General features: G+C 22.7%; 3 protein-coding genes across 3 annotated transcripts; all 3 read left to right on the top strand.

Moving 5' to 3' along the window:
* The first annotated feature begins 311 nt into the window (after positions 1-311).
* Positions 312-3,001, top strand: LOC134829086 (clavesin-1-like). Its single transcript, XM_063842079.1, has 2 exons — positions 312-325; positions 2,017-3,001. Exons 1-2 carry the CDS (start codon positions 312-314, stop codon positions 2,999-3,001), a joined length of 999 nt encoding a protein of 332 aa, XP_063698149.1.
* Positions 3,002-4,688: 1,687 nt separating this feature from the next.
* On the top strand, positions 4,689-5,633 carry LOC134829085 (retinaldehyde-binding protein 1-like). Its single transcript, XM_063842078.1, has one exon. The coding sequence runs from the start codon at positions 4,689-4,691 to the stop codon at positions 5,631-5,633; it is 945 nt and encodes a 314-aa protein (XP_063698148.1).
* Positions 5,634-6,773: 1,140 nt separating this feature from the next.
* LOC134829084 (retinaldehyde-binding protein 1-like) lies at positions 6,774-8,395 on the top strand. The gene is made up of 4 exons (XM_063842077.1): positions 6,774-6,927; positions 7,031-7,402; positions 7,594-7,754; positions 8,165-8,395. Exons 1-4 carry the CDS (start codon positions 6,774-6,776, stop codon positions 8,393-8,395), a joined length of 918 nt encoding a protein of 305 aa, XP_063698147.1.
* Positions 8,396-14,077: the final 5,682 nt, after the last annotated feature.

Below are 14,077 nucleotides of genomic sequence, written 5' to 3'. Positions count from 1 at the left end.
GTGCGTCAAATTATTTTGTTTCTTGTTTTCGTCTAATAGTTTTTTTTTTATGTGAACTACTCAGTCGTCTGTGCAATATATATAAAAAAAAACAAAGGTCAGTATAAAGAAATAATAATTAAGACACGATTAAATTTAATTTTTACGTTTGATATTTGTTTGGGGTGAAGCAGATTTTGGGCATTCATTGTAAGAAAAGACGCCAAGTGAATCAGTTCAGTTGATTTTTTTTTAGTGTTTCGCAATTTTTGTTGCAATATTTTGGATTTATTTCAAAAAAGTTGGATTTTAAAGAGAAATTTCGAGGAAAAATGGTTTTTTCGCGGTAAATGTCTAAATATTTGTTAAAAATTAATAAAAAAAAATTTAGTGAAAAAAAATTTAAAATTATAAAATATTTTACGTTGTCAGAAATGTTGAATTAGAATAAAATATTAAATAAAAAAAAAATAATTTTTTTTTGAAAAATTTTTAATATATTAATAGGAGTTGAAAAAAATTATAAAAAATAATTAAAAAAAAATAAAATAAAAAAAAATAAATAATTAATAAATAAATAAAAATGATTAAAAAATAAAAAAAATTAATGAATAAAAAATTAATTAAAATTATGCAGTATATTTAATAAGAAAAAAAAATTATGATAAATTATAATCCATCAAACAAAAAAAAAATAAGAAAACTTTAAAAAATTGGTGTAACTCAATTAAAGTATACATTACACAAAAAAAAAAAATAAATAAATAATTGGGAAATAATTCGAATTTTTTAAGAAATGAAGAAATTATTTCATAAATAAAATGATGATTTTTCAGTGCTTCATGAAAATAATTTAATTAAAAAAAAGAATTAAAAACAAAAAAAAAAATAAAAAAAAAAGTTTAAAAAAATATAAAATTAAAATTATATAAATTGGACTGTTATAAAAAACTTATTTAGATGTAAAAATTCATATTTAAAAAAAAAATATTTTTTTTAAAACGTTAACTATAAAGAAAAATTACTTCAATTTTAAAATATGTATTTTTTTAATATTTAGAAATATTTATTTAGCATTGACGAAATTTGTAAATATTTTATTTAATTATTTTTTTTTTTTTTTAAATAAAAAATATATTTATGATTAATATCGATTTTTATAATGCTAAAGTTTGACATTTTATGAAAAAAAAATTTTTTTTAAATATAATTAAAGTAAAAAAATAATTAAATTTTATCAATTTCAATTTCAATTATTTTCAATTTTTATTTTTTTTTTTTGTATTTTTTATTTTTTTTTATTAATGACTTTCATTTATATTTTTTATTTATTAGTGTTATTTTCAATTTTTTTTTTTTTTTTGTATTTTTTTATTAATTTTTTTTATTAATGACTTTTATTTTTTTAATTTTATTTTATAATTATTTTATTGATATATTTTTTTATATCTTTATTTTTTTTATTTCTTCTTTTAAAAGCGAAGAATTTAATAAAATTGGTAAAACTTTTTTTGTATTAAAATTAATTTTTTTTTCTTAATTATATTTTTAATTTTTCATATTTTAATTAAAATAATTAATTGTGAATTTCGATTAAATTTAAATTAATTTTTAATTTTATTTAATAAAATATTATTTTTTTTTATTTTTTTCAATTTTTTTAAAAAAATTCAAAGTCAAAAAAATTTTAGTCGTTTATTTAAATTTAACTTATTTTAATTTATTTTAATTTAATTTTTTTTATTAGAATAAAAAAATATATAAATTTTGTAAAAATAAAAGATTAAAAAAAAAATAAAAAAAATTGAGAGTCGAAGTACATTAGCAAAGTCATAAAGTAAACATGTACCTCAAAATAAAAACAAGTCAATCAATAATTTTTTTTCTTAATTTTTTGTCTTCTCATATTTGACCTTGTAACACATTTAAAGACATAGAGCGTTATTTACTTTCAGTTTCTCGTTAGAGGTTACTGACTTTGCATTAAAATGTAACCAATTTACGTCTTAACTAATATTTTTTTTCTTTTTTTCACAGATCTTCCAAACAAGACTTTTTTGATAAGGCGCCCAAAAAGTACGACTCCTACAAACCAACTCTCCCAAAGCATTTTTACGAAATTGCTGAACGAGCATTGCACGAAAATGAAGCCATTCGCTCCCAATCGCTCGCCCAGATGCGCGAATGGATCGCCAAAGATCCCAACATCGTAAAATGTCGCACCGATGCTTTGTTTCTTCTCCGTTTTTTGCGGCCAAAAAAATTCAACGTGCCCGCCGCGTGTATTTTGTACCAAAAATACCTCATAAATCGTCAAATTTACGCCGATTGGTTCAAGGGACTCGACATCCAAGATCCTCATTTGCTGCAACTTTTCAAAGAAGGCTTCTTTATTCCGCTTCCGGAACGGGATCATCGCGGACGACAAATCGTAATTTATCGTTTTGAGAACTTGGATGCCTCGAAATACTCGTCGACGGATGTTTTCAGGTTGCAAGAAATTTGTTTCCAGACCATGTATGATGATGAAGAGACCCAAATTGCGGGTTTTGTCTTAGTTTTCGACTATTCCGGCATCACGATGAAGCACGTGGCGATGTTTAGTCTCACGGATTATCGAGAATACGCGAAAGTTGTGCGTCAATCGTGTCCGGTGCGCATGACGAGTCTTCTGGTGCTCAATATGCCGGCGTTTTTGCGAGCTTTTTACGAAATTACGGTGTCCTTCATGCAAAAAAAGGTCCAAGATCGCTTCCAAATGTTCAAAAGTCTCGAGGATTTCAAGAAAGAAGTCGATGTTGACGATTATCCGACGGAATATGGCGGAAAATTGAAGCTCGAGTCAATTCTGAAGACTTTCCAGAAGAAAATGCTGAAGAAACGCGATCAAATTTTAGCTTTGGACGAGATGGCGATCGAAATTTCGGAAGATATGGACAAAGATTGGTTCAAATTGAACGGCAAAAGTAACATTCAAGCTGGCGGTGTCATCGGAAGTTTCCGAAAATTGGAAGTAGATTAGGTTAAAAGTGTGATAAAACCCTTTTTTCGGTAAATTTGAATAAATTTTTATGAATGAAATTTCACTTTTACGTTTTTTTTTCCGTAAACACGAAACGAAGATTCCCTTGACATTGAAAACATTTCCTGCTTCACGAGACACGAGATTTTACTAAAATTATCGTAAATATTTGAATAAAGTATTAAAAATTTTTTGGTATCGGCAGACCTTGTGCATTTATTTAGGTTATGTCATATACTCGATTTCTATATTTTATCTAACAAAATTACCTGAAAAAAAATATTACAACGTTGTGAACCCTAAACAGGTTTTTGGAATGCATTTTATTTGAAATAAAAAGTTGAAAATTTGTTTTAATGACTTTTTGATGTCTATTAGTTGAAATATTTTTAATTCGAATTAAATTTTTTAAAAAATATTTATTTTAAAATTTAATTGAATTTTAAATTAAAATAAATTATTTAAATAAAATAAAAATTAATATTTAAAAAAATATAAAAAAATGTCTTCTTAAAAATATTTATTTTTTAATATTTTTTTTAAATAATTGAATAATATTTTTTAAAAAAAATTAAAATTATTCTAATTATAATATATATTTAATAAAAAAAATAATTTTAATTTTTTAAAAAAATATTATTTTATTATTTAGAAAAATTGTTATGAAGAGAATTATATTTTTTTTAGATTTTAATACTTTTTATAATTAAATAATATTTAAAAAAAAAATAAAATTATTATTTTTATATTATTTCAAATTTCTTATATAAATTTTATAACTTAATAAAAAAATAATAATTTTAATTTTTTTAAAAAATATTATTAAATTATTAAAAAAATAAATAATTGTTATAAAGAAAATTATAAGGTTTATTATTTTTTTAAATTTTAATTTTTTTAATAATTAAATTATTTTTTTTTTTTTTAAATTAAAATTATTATTTTTATATTATTTAAAATTTCTATATAAATTTTATATATTAATAAATAAAAAAAATAATTTTTTAAACAATATTATTAAATTATTAAAAAAAAAACAATATTTCTTATGAAGATTTGTTATATTTTTTTTATATTTAAATTTTTTATTATAATATTTTTAAAAAATTAATTATTTTTTTTTATTTTAATTTGAAAATCAATTAAATTTTTAAAATAATATTTTTTTTAATTTTAATTATATATTTTTTAATATAATTAAATTTTTTATGTACCTTATATGCCATATAAATTTAAAAATTAAATTAAAAAATTTCTTATTTATCAAAATTATTATTGGATTTTTTTTATATTTTTTAATCTTATTTATTTGATATTTTATTTTTAATTTTATTATTTTTTGAAACATTTTTTTAATTAATATTTTTTTTTAATTAATTATTTTTTTTTAATAATTTTTATTTATTTTTAATTGTTTATTTATTTTTTCAAAAATTCTTTGTCAAAATTATTTAATATTTTTTCACATATATTTTTTTTCAATTAATTTTAGGTCAAAAATGCACTTTTGTCAAAGAAAAAATTTCAGTTGATGACTTTTTGCAACATTTAAAATGTAATTACAAAGACAAATAATTGATTTTTGTGGCACCATTTACAACCTTTAATTACTTTCGGCCTCATTTGCGGTGGCAAGCTCGGCAAAGCAGGATTAAAAATATTTCTCAAATATCATTTTTCTCGAAAAATGATCGAAAAAGACTCGAAAATCCTCGACTTGCCGCCACTTTATCGCGAAATCGCCGCAAAAAATCTAAACGAAAGTGACGAGACCCGTTCTCAGGCCCTTCAGCAGCTCCGAAAATGGATTTCTGCCGATTCAACGGTAAAAAACGTTCGCATTGACGCGTCATTTCTCCTGAAATTCCTTCGGGTCAAAAAATTCAACGTAAATTCGTCGTATTTGCTGTTCAAGGAGTATTTAACGGCATTTCACGATTATCCAAAGTGGTTTTCGAAACTTTCCGTGGATGAAGAGCTGATTTTGGAGTTGATACGTGACGGAGTGCTCATTCCCTTGCCAAATCGAGACACCAACGGATGCCAGACAGTAATTTACAACTTGCGGAATTTGAATCCAGCGAAATTTAATCAACACGATTTTTTTCGACTTCATGCGCTGATGTTTCACGTTCTTTTTGAGGATGAAGAGACGCAAATTGCGGGATTTTCTGTCATTTTCAACTTTTCTGGCATGGATTTGCGCCGATATGCGATGTTCAGTATCGTGGATTTCAATAATTTTTGCAAAACTGTCAGATTTGCGATTCCAGTCCGAGTTTTTAAGGTTTACGTGATCAACATGCCGAAAATTGTTCAGCCTTTGTACGAGATAGCGACGAGATTTTTGACTCCGAAGCTGAAAAAACGTCTAAAAGTGCTCAAAAATCAAGAAGAATTGAAAAAAGTTGTCGATTTAAAGGATTTCCCGAAGGAATTTGGAGGCGAGAGTGAAATGAAAGAAATTTTGGAAGAATTTGTGGCGAAAATGAAAGGCAGAAAAGAGGAAATAAGCAAATTAAATGACATGAAGATTGAAACATTGAAAAGCGAAAAGGGAACAAAATGGAGTTTACAAGAAAAAATTGGAAACGAAATTTTTGGAAGTTTTCGAAAGTTGACAGTGGATTAAATTAATTGACAAAAAAAATTAAGCTAATAAAAATTTGTTTGAATTTTGATAAAAAAATCTTTTTTTTTTAATTTTTTTAATTTTTATATTAAAAATATTTTTTTGTAATATAAAAATATTTTTCTCGTATAATAATTTTTAAATTAAAAATATTTAAAAAAAAATAATAATTAATTAATTAAAAAAATTAATTTTTTTTTTCAAATAAGTCTTGAGTTTTCGTTTGTTTTTTTGATTTTTTTTTAATTGAATAAATTAATTAAATTTTTTTTAAAATTTATTTGAAAAAAATATTTAATTAAAAAACAGGTTTAATTATATATTATTATATTTTATTTATTTATTTTAAAGTAAATTTAATTAAAAAAAATAATTTTTAAAATATTAAAAAAAAAATTTAAAAATTAAATAAAATTAAATAAATTAAATAAATGAAATAAAAATTAATTAAAAATAATAAATAAATATTTAAGAAATTTATTAATTTAATTTTTTTTTAATTTTTAAATTTAAAATAAAAATTGAGGAATTTCCGTTAATAAAAATTAATTTAATTAATTAAAAAATAAGAAATTTATTGTTTTTAATTATAATTTTTTAAATTTAAAAAAAAAAAATAAATTAATTTTTTTAAAAATATTTTTTTAATTTAATTTTTTATAATTTTAACTCAAAATTTATCTAAAGAACAAAAAAAATGATTTTTTACTAAAATTTTATTATTTTTTTAAATCGGGAGGTGTGTCAGCAATACAAATAAAAAATTTTGCATAAAATTTGCATTTGACCAATATTAAATAACTCCAATTTCCGTTCAAAAGCTCAGGTTCATTTTTAAAAAATCATTTTTTTTCTTTAATAATTCGTCATTTAACAAAAAATCCACCTTACACTCAAAACTCGTCTACAACTCACAAAAAACGTCATCTAATCATGTGAGAAACGGAGAAATTATCTAAAAATTTTATCCCCAAAACAAACAAAGCGATCAAAATGAAATCAAAAGTATTCCGGTTTAACGAAATGAGAAAGGTAAAAATTTGTTTTAATTTGAATTTAGACGCGAACGGGACGACATCGAAAGTTGTCAAGTGAATTTTTTTATTAATTAATTTTTTTTATTTAAAAAAGTGACAAAAAATGCCAGAAGCTGTTGAAACAAAAGAACTTTCGGCCGATTATGAAAAATTTGCCTTGGAATATTTGGGCGAAACTCGTAAAAAGCGCGAAACAGCCCTCAAAGAATTCGAAAAATGGATCGATGGCAATAAAAAAATCGTTGAATGTCCAAGAGGTAAAAAAAAATCGTGAAGTTTTGATTCACGACGAATTAATTAGAGTTAAAAAAAAAGGTGAAAATAGTGAAAAAAAAATTAAAAGTTCAATTTTTTTCGTAGATGATTCATTTTTGTTGCGTTTTTTGCGTGCGAAAAAATTTGATGTCGCTGCAGCAGGAGAACTTTTCGAAAATTATCTTTTTTACAACAATTTTTATCCGCAATGGTTCAAAAATATCTCGACGGGAGATGAAATTGTCGCTGAAATAATTGACTCTGGTTGGATTGTTCCGTTGCCAAAAAAGGACAAAGCGGGACGTCAAATTATTTTTTATCGCACGAAACGTTTGGATCCGGATCGCGTAACGTCAGCTGATATGACGAAGGCGCAAGAGCTCGTTTGTCGTCGTTTGTTGCAAGATGACGAGGTTCAAATTGGCGGCGCTATATTTTTGTCTGATGACGCGGATTTGTTGCAGGATCACATTACGAGTGAGATTTTTTTTTATTTTTCTTAACGAAAAAAAAATTTAAATTAAAAAATAATTAAAATAAATTTAAAAAAAATATTTAAAATTTTTAATTAATTTTAAAAATTAATTTAAGTTTAAATTTATTTTTTTTTTTAATTTTTAAAATTTTTTTTTAATTATTTTTTTTTTTTAAAAAATTAAAATTTTTAGTGTGGACCTTGGTTGACTTTAAGAAGTTCTTTGATTTTACGTCGAAAGGAGCTCCAATTAATTTGGTTGCAATTTATCGCATGAATTTGCCCGGATTTGCAAGATCTTTTTATGAAGTTGTTGGAACTGTCATGGGACCTATGTTGAAAGACAAGATGAAGGTAAGAATTTATTTATTTAAAATATTTTCCTTTAAAAAAATTAAAAAATTTTTTTTAATTTATTTTTTTTTTTTTTTTAATCCTTTGCATTAAATTCTATTAAAATTTACATTTTTTAAAAAATTATTTATTTTTTTTTAATTAAATATTTTTTTTATTAAAAATTAAAATATTAGATTTTTTAATTTAATTATAATTTTATCATTTTTAAAATATTAAATTATTTATTTAATTAAAAAAATATTATTTTTTCAAATAAAAAAAATTTTTGACATCAAAAAATTAATAAAAAAAATCCAATAATTTTTTTTTTAATTTTTTTTAAAAATTAATTTTAATTAAAAAATTAATTAATTTTTTTAAATTTTTTAAATTTTTTTATTTATTTTTTTTTCTAAATAAAATTTCAGATCATCACGGATAACGCTCACTTACACTCCCTCATCGACCCAAGTCTTCTTCCCTCGGAATATGGCGGCGAATTGGATTTGAAACAAATTGAGGAAGACTTCAAAGCAGGAATTCGTGCCGAGAACCACAAAAAATTTGATGTATCGCCTTTGAAGATTAGAGAAGATTTATTCGATAAAGAGGCCCTTATGTCAATCCGATCGAATTTTAGAAAGTTGGAGCTCGATTAATGCAGCATTCCTTCATTTCTTGTTATTTTGACGATTATTTACCTTCACATGAATAAATTATTTTATTGTTGATGTTTTGAATTTTTTTGTTTGTTTGTTTTGGAAATGAAGCATAATTTTATTAATTTTATTAAACACTTTAAATTTATTTAAATAAAAAATTTTGAAAAAAAAAATTTTTTTGTTAAAATTCAAGAAAAAATTAACTTTTTTCTCATTAAATTTTACTTCTTATCCAACATGAAAAATAATAAAAAATTTAAGAAAAAATTGAATCGGCCTTTGTTAAAAAAATAAATTCATTACATACATTTTGGCGTTTTTAAAATTCAAAATGCTTTAAATTTTTTTTATAAATTATTTATTAATTTTTTTTCATATTTTTCTTCTAATTATTAATTAAATTAAAATAAAAAAATAAAATTGATTTATTAATTAAAAAATTTAATTTAATAAAAAAATTTAATTAAAAAAAAATTTTTTAAATTTAATTAAAAAATAAGTAATTTTTCAATAAATTTAAATTTAATAATATTTTTTTATTAATATTTTTTTAAATTTATTTTACTGATAAGAAAAAAAATTATTTGGATTAATTTTTAATTAATTTTTTAAAAATATCTTATAATTTTAACTTTTTATTTTTTTTCATAACAATAACTCACATCTCTCGTTATTTTGTTTAAATTTTATTTATTGTCGGTTCCTCTAAAATTCGCAAAAATTTACCAAAAAAACTGGTTTAGTAATATTTAAATCACGTGATAAAAATTTTGGCAAACAACAAAAACTTTTACGGAACATATAAAAATGAAGGATTTTGATAGAAAAAAAATGTTTTGTATTTTTCACGGTCAATTTTTGATTTATTTATTCATTTTAAAAGTTATTGATTCCTTAAATTTAATTTTTTTTGTTAAATTTTTATTAATCTACCGTTAATTCCCTAAAATTTGCGTTAATATCGTTAAACTTTTTCACTTGATTCTCTTTGTTTTCGATTTTTTTGTATTTTATCATGAGACTATCCTGCAAAATTTCATCGTTGCGAGTCAAGGCAGCTTCAACGAACTCATTTATCATTTCTCTGTAACCGTATTTTGCATTTGGATTGTATTCCTTTGGTAAAAGATCGATATTAATGATTTCTTCTTTGTGAGCATCTTCCATGGATTTGAACATCTGGAAAAAAAAATTAGAATTTAACGGGTTTTGATGAATAAATTTTGCAGTGAAATTTTATGATTTTGACTTTGAAACTGATAATAATTTTTTTTATTGCAAAAACAAAGATTTTAATATTTTTGAATTTTAATTTTTTGTTGCTATAAAAATATTAATTGATTTGTTTGATTTTTTTCTTTATTTTTTTTTCGCTTTTATTTATATTTTTAATTAATTTTTTAAAAATAATATTTTTTATTTAAAAAAATTTAATAAAAAAATTATTTAATTAAATAAATAAATAAATAAATAAATAAATTAATTAATTTAAATTTTTATCAAATTTAAGTATTTTTTTATTTAAATAAATTTATTAACATTTAAATTAAATTTATTTTTAATTTTTTAAATAAAATTTTAAATAATTTTTTTTTAACAAAAAAAAAAAAATAAAATAATAAATTTTATAAAAAAACTATACTCAAGAATTTTTAAAAAAATATTTTTTCAAAGAAAAAATAATTAACTTGTCCAATTAAATAATTAAAAAAAATTAATCAAAATTAAAAAAAAAAAATATTTTTGAATATTTTAAATCAATTTTTTAATTTTTTATAAAAAAAATATTTTTTTAAATTTTTATGAAAAAAAAAAATTAAATAAAAAATTATCCTCAAAATTGCTTAAAAAAATAAATTGAATGTAAAAATTCGAATTTTTAAAATTAATTATTTTTATATATTTTTTTTATTTTCAGTTTCAAAACTCACCCGAATCCTCTGCTGAATCTTATTAGGCAACATGGACTTGATCAACTCAAAAATCGCTCGTCCCAACGACGGAAAGTACACGCGATGCATCCCACAGAAGCGCAATGGCAACGCATTCGAGACAAATTTCACGGATTCCCTCAACTCCTTCAGTCCCCACATCGTGACATGCCCCATATTGAAACTCGTGTCGTCAAACACCAACATTAGACCCGCAACCTGAACTTCTTCATCTTCCGCAAAAAGCTGCGAGAAAAATTCGCCCAATCGCACACAATCGACAGGCTTGATTTTTTTCGGGTCAAAATTGTGCGTTTGAAAAAATAAAATTTGTCGCCCCTTCTTGTCCTTTTCCGGCAAAACCGTCATGTAACCCGCCTCGAAAAAGTGCCGAATCATCGGATCATCGTACGAAATCCCCTCAAACCATTTTGGATGCTTTTCACGAATCCGCAGGTAATTTTCGAGCTTTTTACAGGCAGCGGGCACTTTAAATTTACAAACGCGCAAAAATCGAAGCAGAAAAATTGCGTCCGTGCGACACGAAATAATATTCGGATTTTGTGCGATCCATTTTCGCATTTCTCTCAGAGCCGCTGTTCGAATTTCCTCCGTTTCGCCAAGTTCCCGTTTGGCAATTTCCAAAAATTTTGGCGAAAGACTGCAAATGTACTCGTCATATTGCGCAGGAGCTTTGTCGTAGCTCAGTTCACGATTTTTCTGCTTGAGATGCGAAAACATGTCTAATTCTAACGAATTCCGCGAATAAACTAACTGCGATTTGAGCGAACTAACTTTGAAATTATGTTTTTTGGCAAGGTGTGCTAAACAGGTTTCGCGCAAATCTTCTCTTTCGTGCATAATGATGAAGCGACAAAGTTGCTGTGAACTTGAAATTCGGTCATAAACAAGAAATTTTGAATAAATTTTAAAAAATTTAAGAGATAAAATGCACTTTCTTGCGTTAATTTGGGATCTAACGGAGAATTTGCTGATCATTCTGCGTCAGAAAGTACGTCAGAATGGATTTAAGGTAAAATTTTATTAAAAATTATTCTTTTTATGGGTTTGTGAAAAGGAAGGAGACACAAAAATTTAATGGGTTTGACGTCAATTGTTGGTTTTTGTTTGAAATATTGTAGAATTTATTTTTGTTATTCTTTTATTTATTCTTTAAACTTTTGTTTTTTTTTTCGTTCATTCTTTCATTGACTTTTTGTTATTTATTTTTATTCAGAAAATTATTTTTTTTTAATTTCGTTAAAAATGAAGAAAAAATTAACATTTTCTGTAGAATTTTATTTTTAGATAATTAACTTGTCTAAAAAAATTCAAATATGTAAAAAAATATAGTACCAAAAGAAGTTAAATTTTCTAAAAAATTTTAATTTTGTTAAAACAAAAAAAAAAAAAATTAAAATAAAAAAATTAAATGTTCTTTTATATTTAAATTTTTTAAACAAAATGAATGAAGAATAATTTGATATTTTTCTAAAGAAAAAAAGTATAAAAATTATTCAAAAATTAAATTTAAATAAAAATTAAAAATTAAAATAAAATATACTAAATAAATTTTATATGAAAAAAATAAATTTAAATTATATTCAAATTAATTCAAATTAAATAAAATTATTTGAATATCAAATGAAAAAAATTATAAGAAAAATAAATTAAAAGATTTAAATTTAATTTATTAGAATTATTTTTTTTTAATTTAATATTTATATAGTTTAATTTAATTTTTAAATTAAATTTTTTTTATTAAATTTAATTTATCAATAAAAAAATTAAATAAGTAAATTCTATTTATTTCAAACCAATTTTCAAAGTAAAAGATTATTATTTCTTTTAAATAAAAAATTAAATTTTTAATAAAAATTATTAAAAATAAAAGAATTTTTTTTTAATTTTTTAAAAATTTATTTATTTAAAAAAAATCATAAATCCCACAAAAAATGTTTTATAATTAAAATTTGAATTCAATATATATATTTTTTTTTTTTTTTTCAAATATTGCATTAGTCGACATTTAATTCTCTAAAGTTGCTATTTATGTCACCAACGATATCATTTGACTCTTTCTCCTTCTCTTTATTCTTCTTTGCTTCTTTTTTATTATAATTTTTTAAATCAAACGAGAACTGTGCTTGATCCAAAATTTCTTGTTTTCTGTCTTCAGCGACTTTAAGAAATTCTGCAATTAATTCCTTGCAAGTGTATTTTCCGTCTTTGTTGTATTCCTTTGGTAGGATGTCTAAATTCATTATTTGCTTGACGTCATCCATTGTTTTGAAAAGCTAAAATAAATTTTTAATAAAAAAAAAAAATTAAAATTAAAAAAATAAAAAAAATTAAAAAATAAAAAAAAAAATTAAAAATTTATTAAAATTTATTTAAAAATAAATTTTAATAAAAAATAATTCAAATAATTTTTTTAATTAACAAAAAAAAATTAAATAATTTTTTTATTTTTTTAAATTGAAAAATAAATTAATGAATTAACAAAATAAATTATAAAAAAATAATTTATTTTATTAAATTAAAAATTATTTTTTTAAGTAATTTTATTTATTTTTAGTTAAAAAATAATTTTTTAATTAAATAATTTAATTTATTTAAAAAATATATATATTTTTTAATTTATTTTGTTTTTTTTGTTATTTTTTAATTGAAAAAAAAATAAATAAATATTTTATAAAATGTTTTAAATAATTATTTTTTTTAAAATTAATTTTTTTTTTATAATTTAATAAAATAAATTTTTCTTACATTAACTCGATTTTGAATCTTTTTAGCCATCAAACTTCTAACGAATTCAAGCAAAACTCGTCCCACAGTCGGTAAAGCGACTCGTTGCCATCCCGCAATCCGCAACGGCATCGCATACGACATATATCTCACGGCATCCCGAATATCCTGAAAAGTCCACATCAGCACGTGACCCATGCTAAAAGCGTGATCATCAAAAATTCCCATAACGCCCGCAACTTGAACCTCCTCATCCTGATACAAAATTTGCACCATTAGCTCTACCATGCGCAAAATATCGCTGGATTTGTATTTTTTCGGATCCAAATTCCGCGTTTGAAACAACAAAATTTGCCGTCCTTTTTCATCTTTTTCCGGCAAAACTGTCATATATTCGTCGTCGAACAGCCCGCGAATTTTCTCGTCATCCAAGGAAATATTTTCAAAGGATTCCGGATATTTTTCGTGAATATAAAGATAATTTTCGAGTTTTTTGCAGGCGGCAGGCACTTTGAACTTGCAAACGCGCAAGAAACGAAGCAAAAAGAGCGCATCGGTGCGACAACGGAAAATCAGAGGATTATTCGCGATCCATTTTCGCATCTCCGAAAGTCCCCGAGCGCGAGTTTCTTCCGTTTCGCCAAGTTCCCGCTCGGCAATTTCGCGATATTTGGGCGAAAGGGTGCAAACATACTCGTCGTATGTCGCAGGAGCCTTGTCGAAACTGATTTTTTGGTTTTTAATTTTTTGGATGCGCTCAAACATGACGACGTGCAAAGGGTGACTAAACAAAAATTTGCAAAAAATAAAATAAATTTAAATAAAATAAGCATAAAACCGGTTAAATTTTTTGTTTTTTTTTTAAATTGACAAAATACAATAAAATAAAAACGGAACAAGTCATTCAAGGGCAAAAAATTCGCATCAAGTTCAAGGAACGTTCTCAAAAAAACATACAAAAAAATAACAGAATTAATGTAAAAAAACGATAAAAACTGGT

Source organism: Culicoides brevitarsis, chromosome 2, assembly GCF_036172545.1.
Source record: "Culicoides brevitarsis isolate CSIRO-B50_1 chromosome 2, AGI_CSIRO_Cbre_v1, whole genome shotgun sequence".
Lineage (NCBI taxonomy): Eukaryota > Metazoa > Arthropoda > Insecta > Diptera > Ceratopogonidae > Culicoides > Culicoides brevitarsis.
The sequence above is the reverse complement of the archived record's forward strand: the minus strand, read 5'-3'. Positions and strand labels throughout refer to the sequence as shown.

What these genes read in the sequence shown, in the direction of transcription:
- LOC134829084 (XM_063842077.1), top strand. Translation starts at nt 6,774, where the DNA reads ATGCCAGAAGCTGTTGAAACAAAAGAACTTTCGGCCGATTATGAAAAA. An exon ending in AATCGTTGAATGTCCAAGAG is followed by an intron (nt 6,928 to 7,030) that starts GTAAAAAAAAAT and finishes TTTTTTTCGTAG; the next exon opens with ATGATTCATTTTTGTTGCGT. An exon ending in TGTTGAAAGACAAGATGAAG is followed by an intron (nt 7,755 to 8,164) that starts GTAAGAATTTAT and finishes ATAAAATTTCAG; the next exon opens with ATCATCACGGATAACGCTCA.
- LOC134829085 (XM_063842078.1), top strand. Translation starts at nt 4,689, where the DNA reads ATGATCGAAAAAGACTCGAAAATCCTCGACTTGCCGCCACTTTATCGC.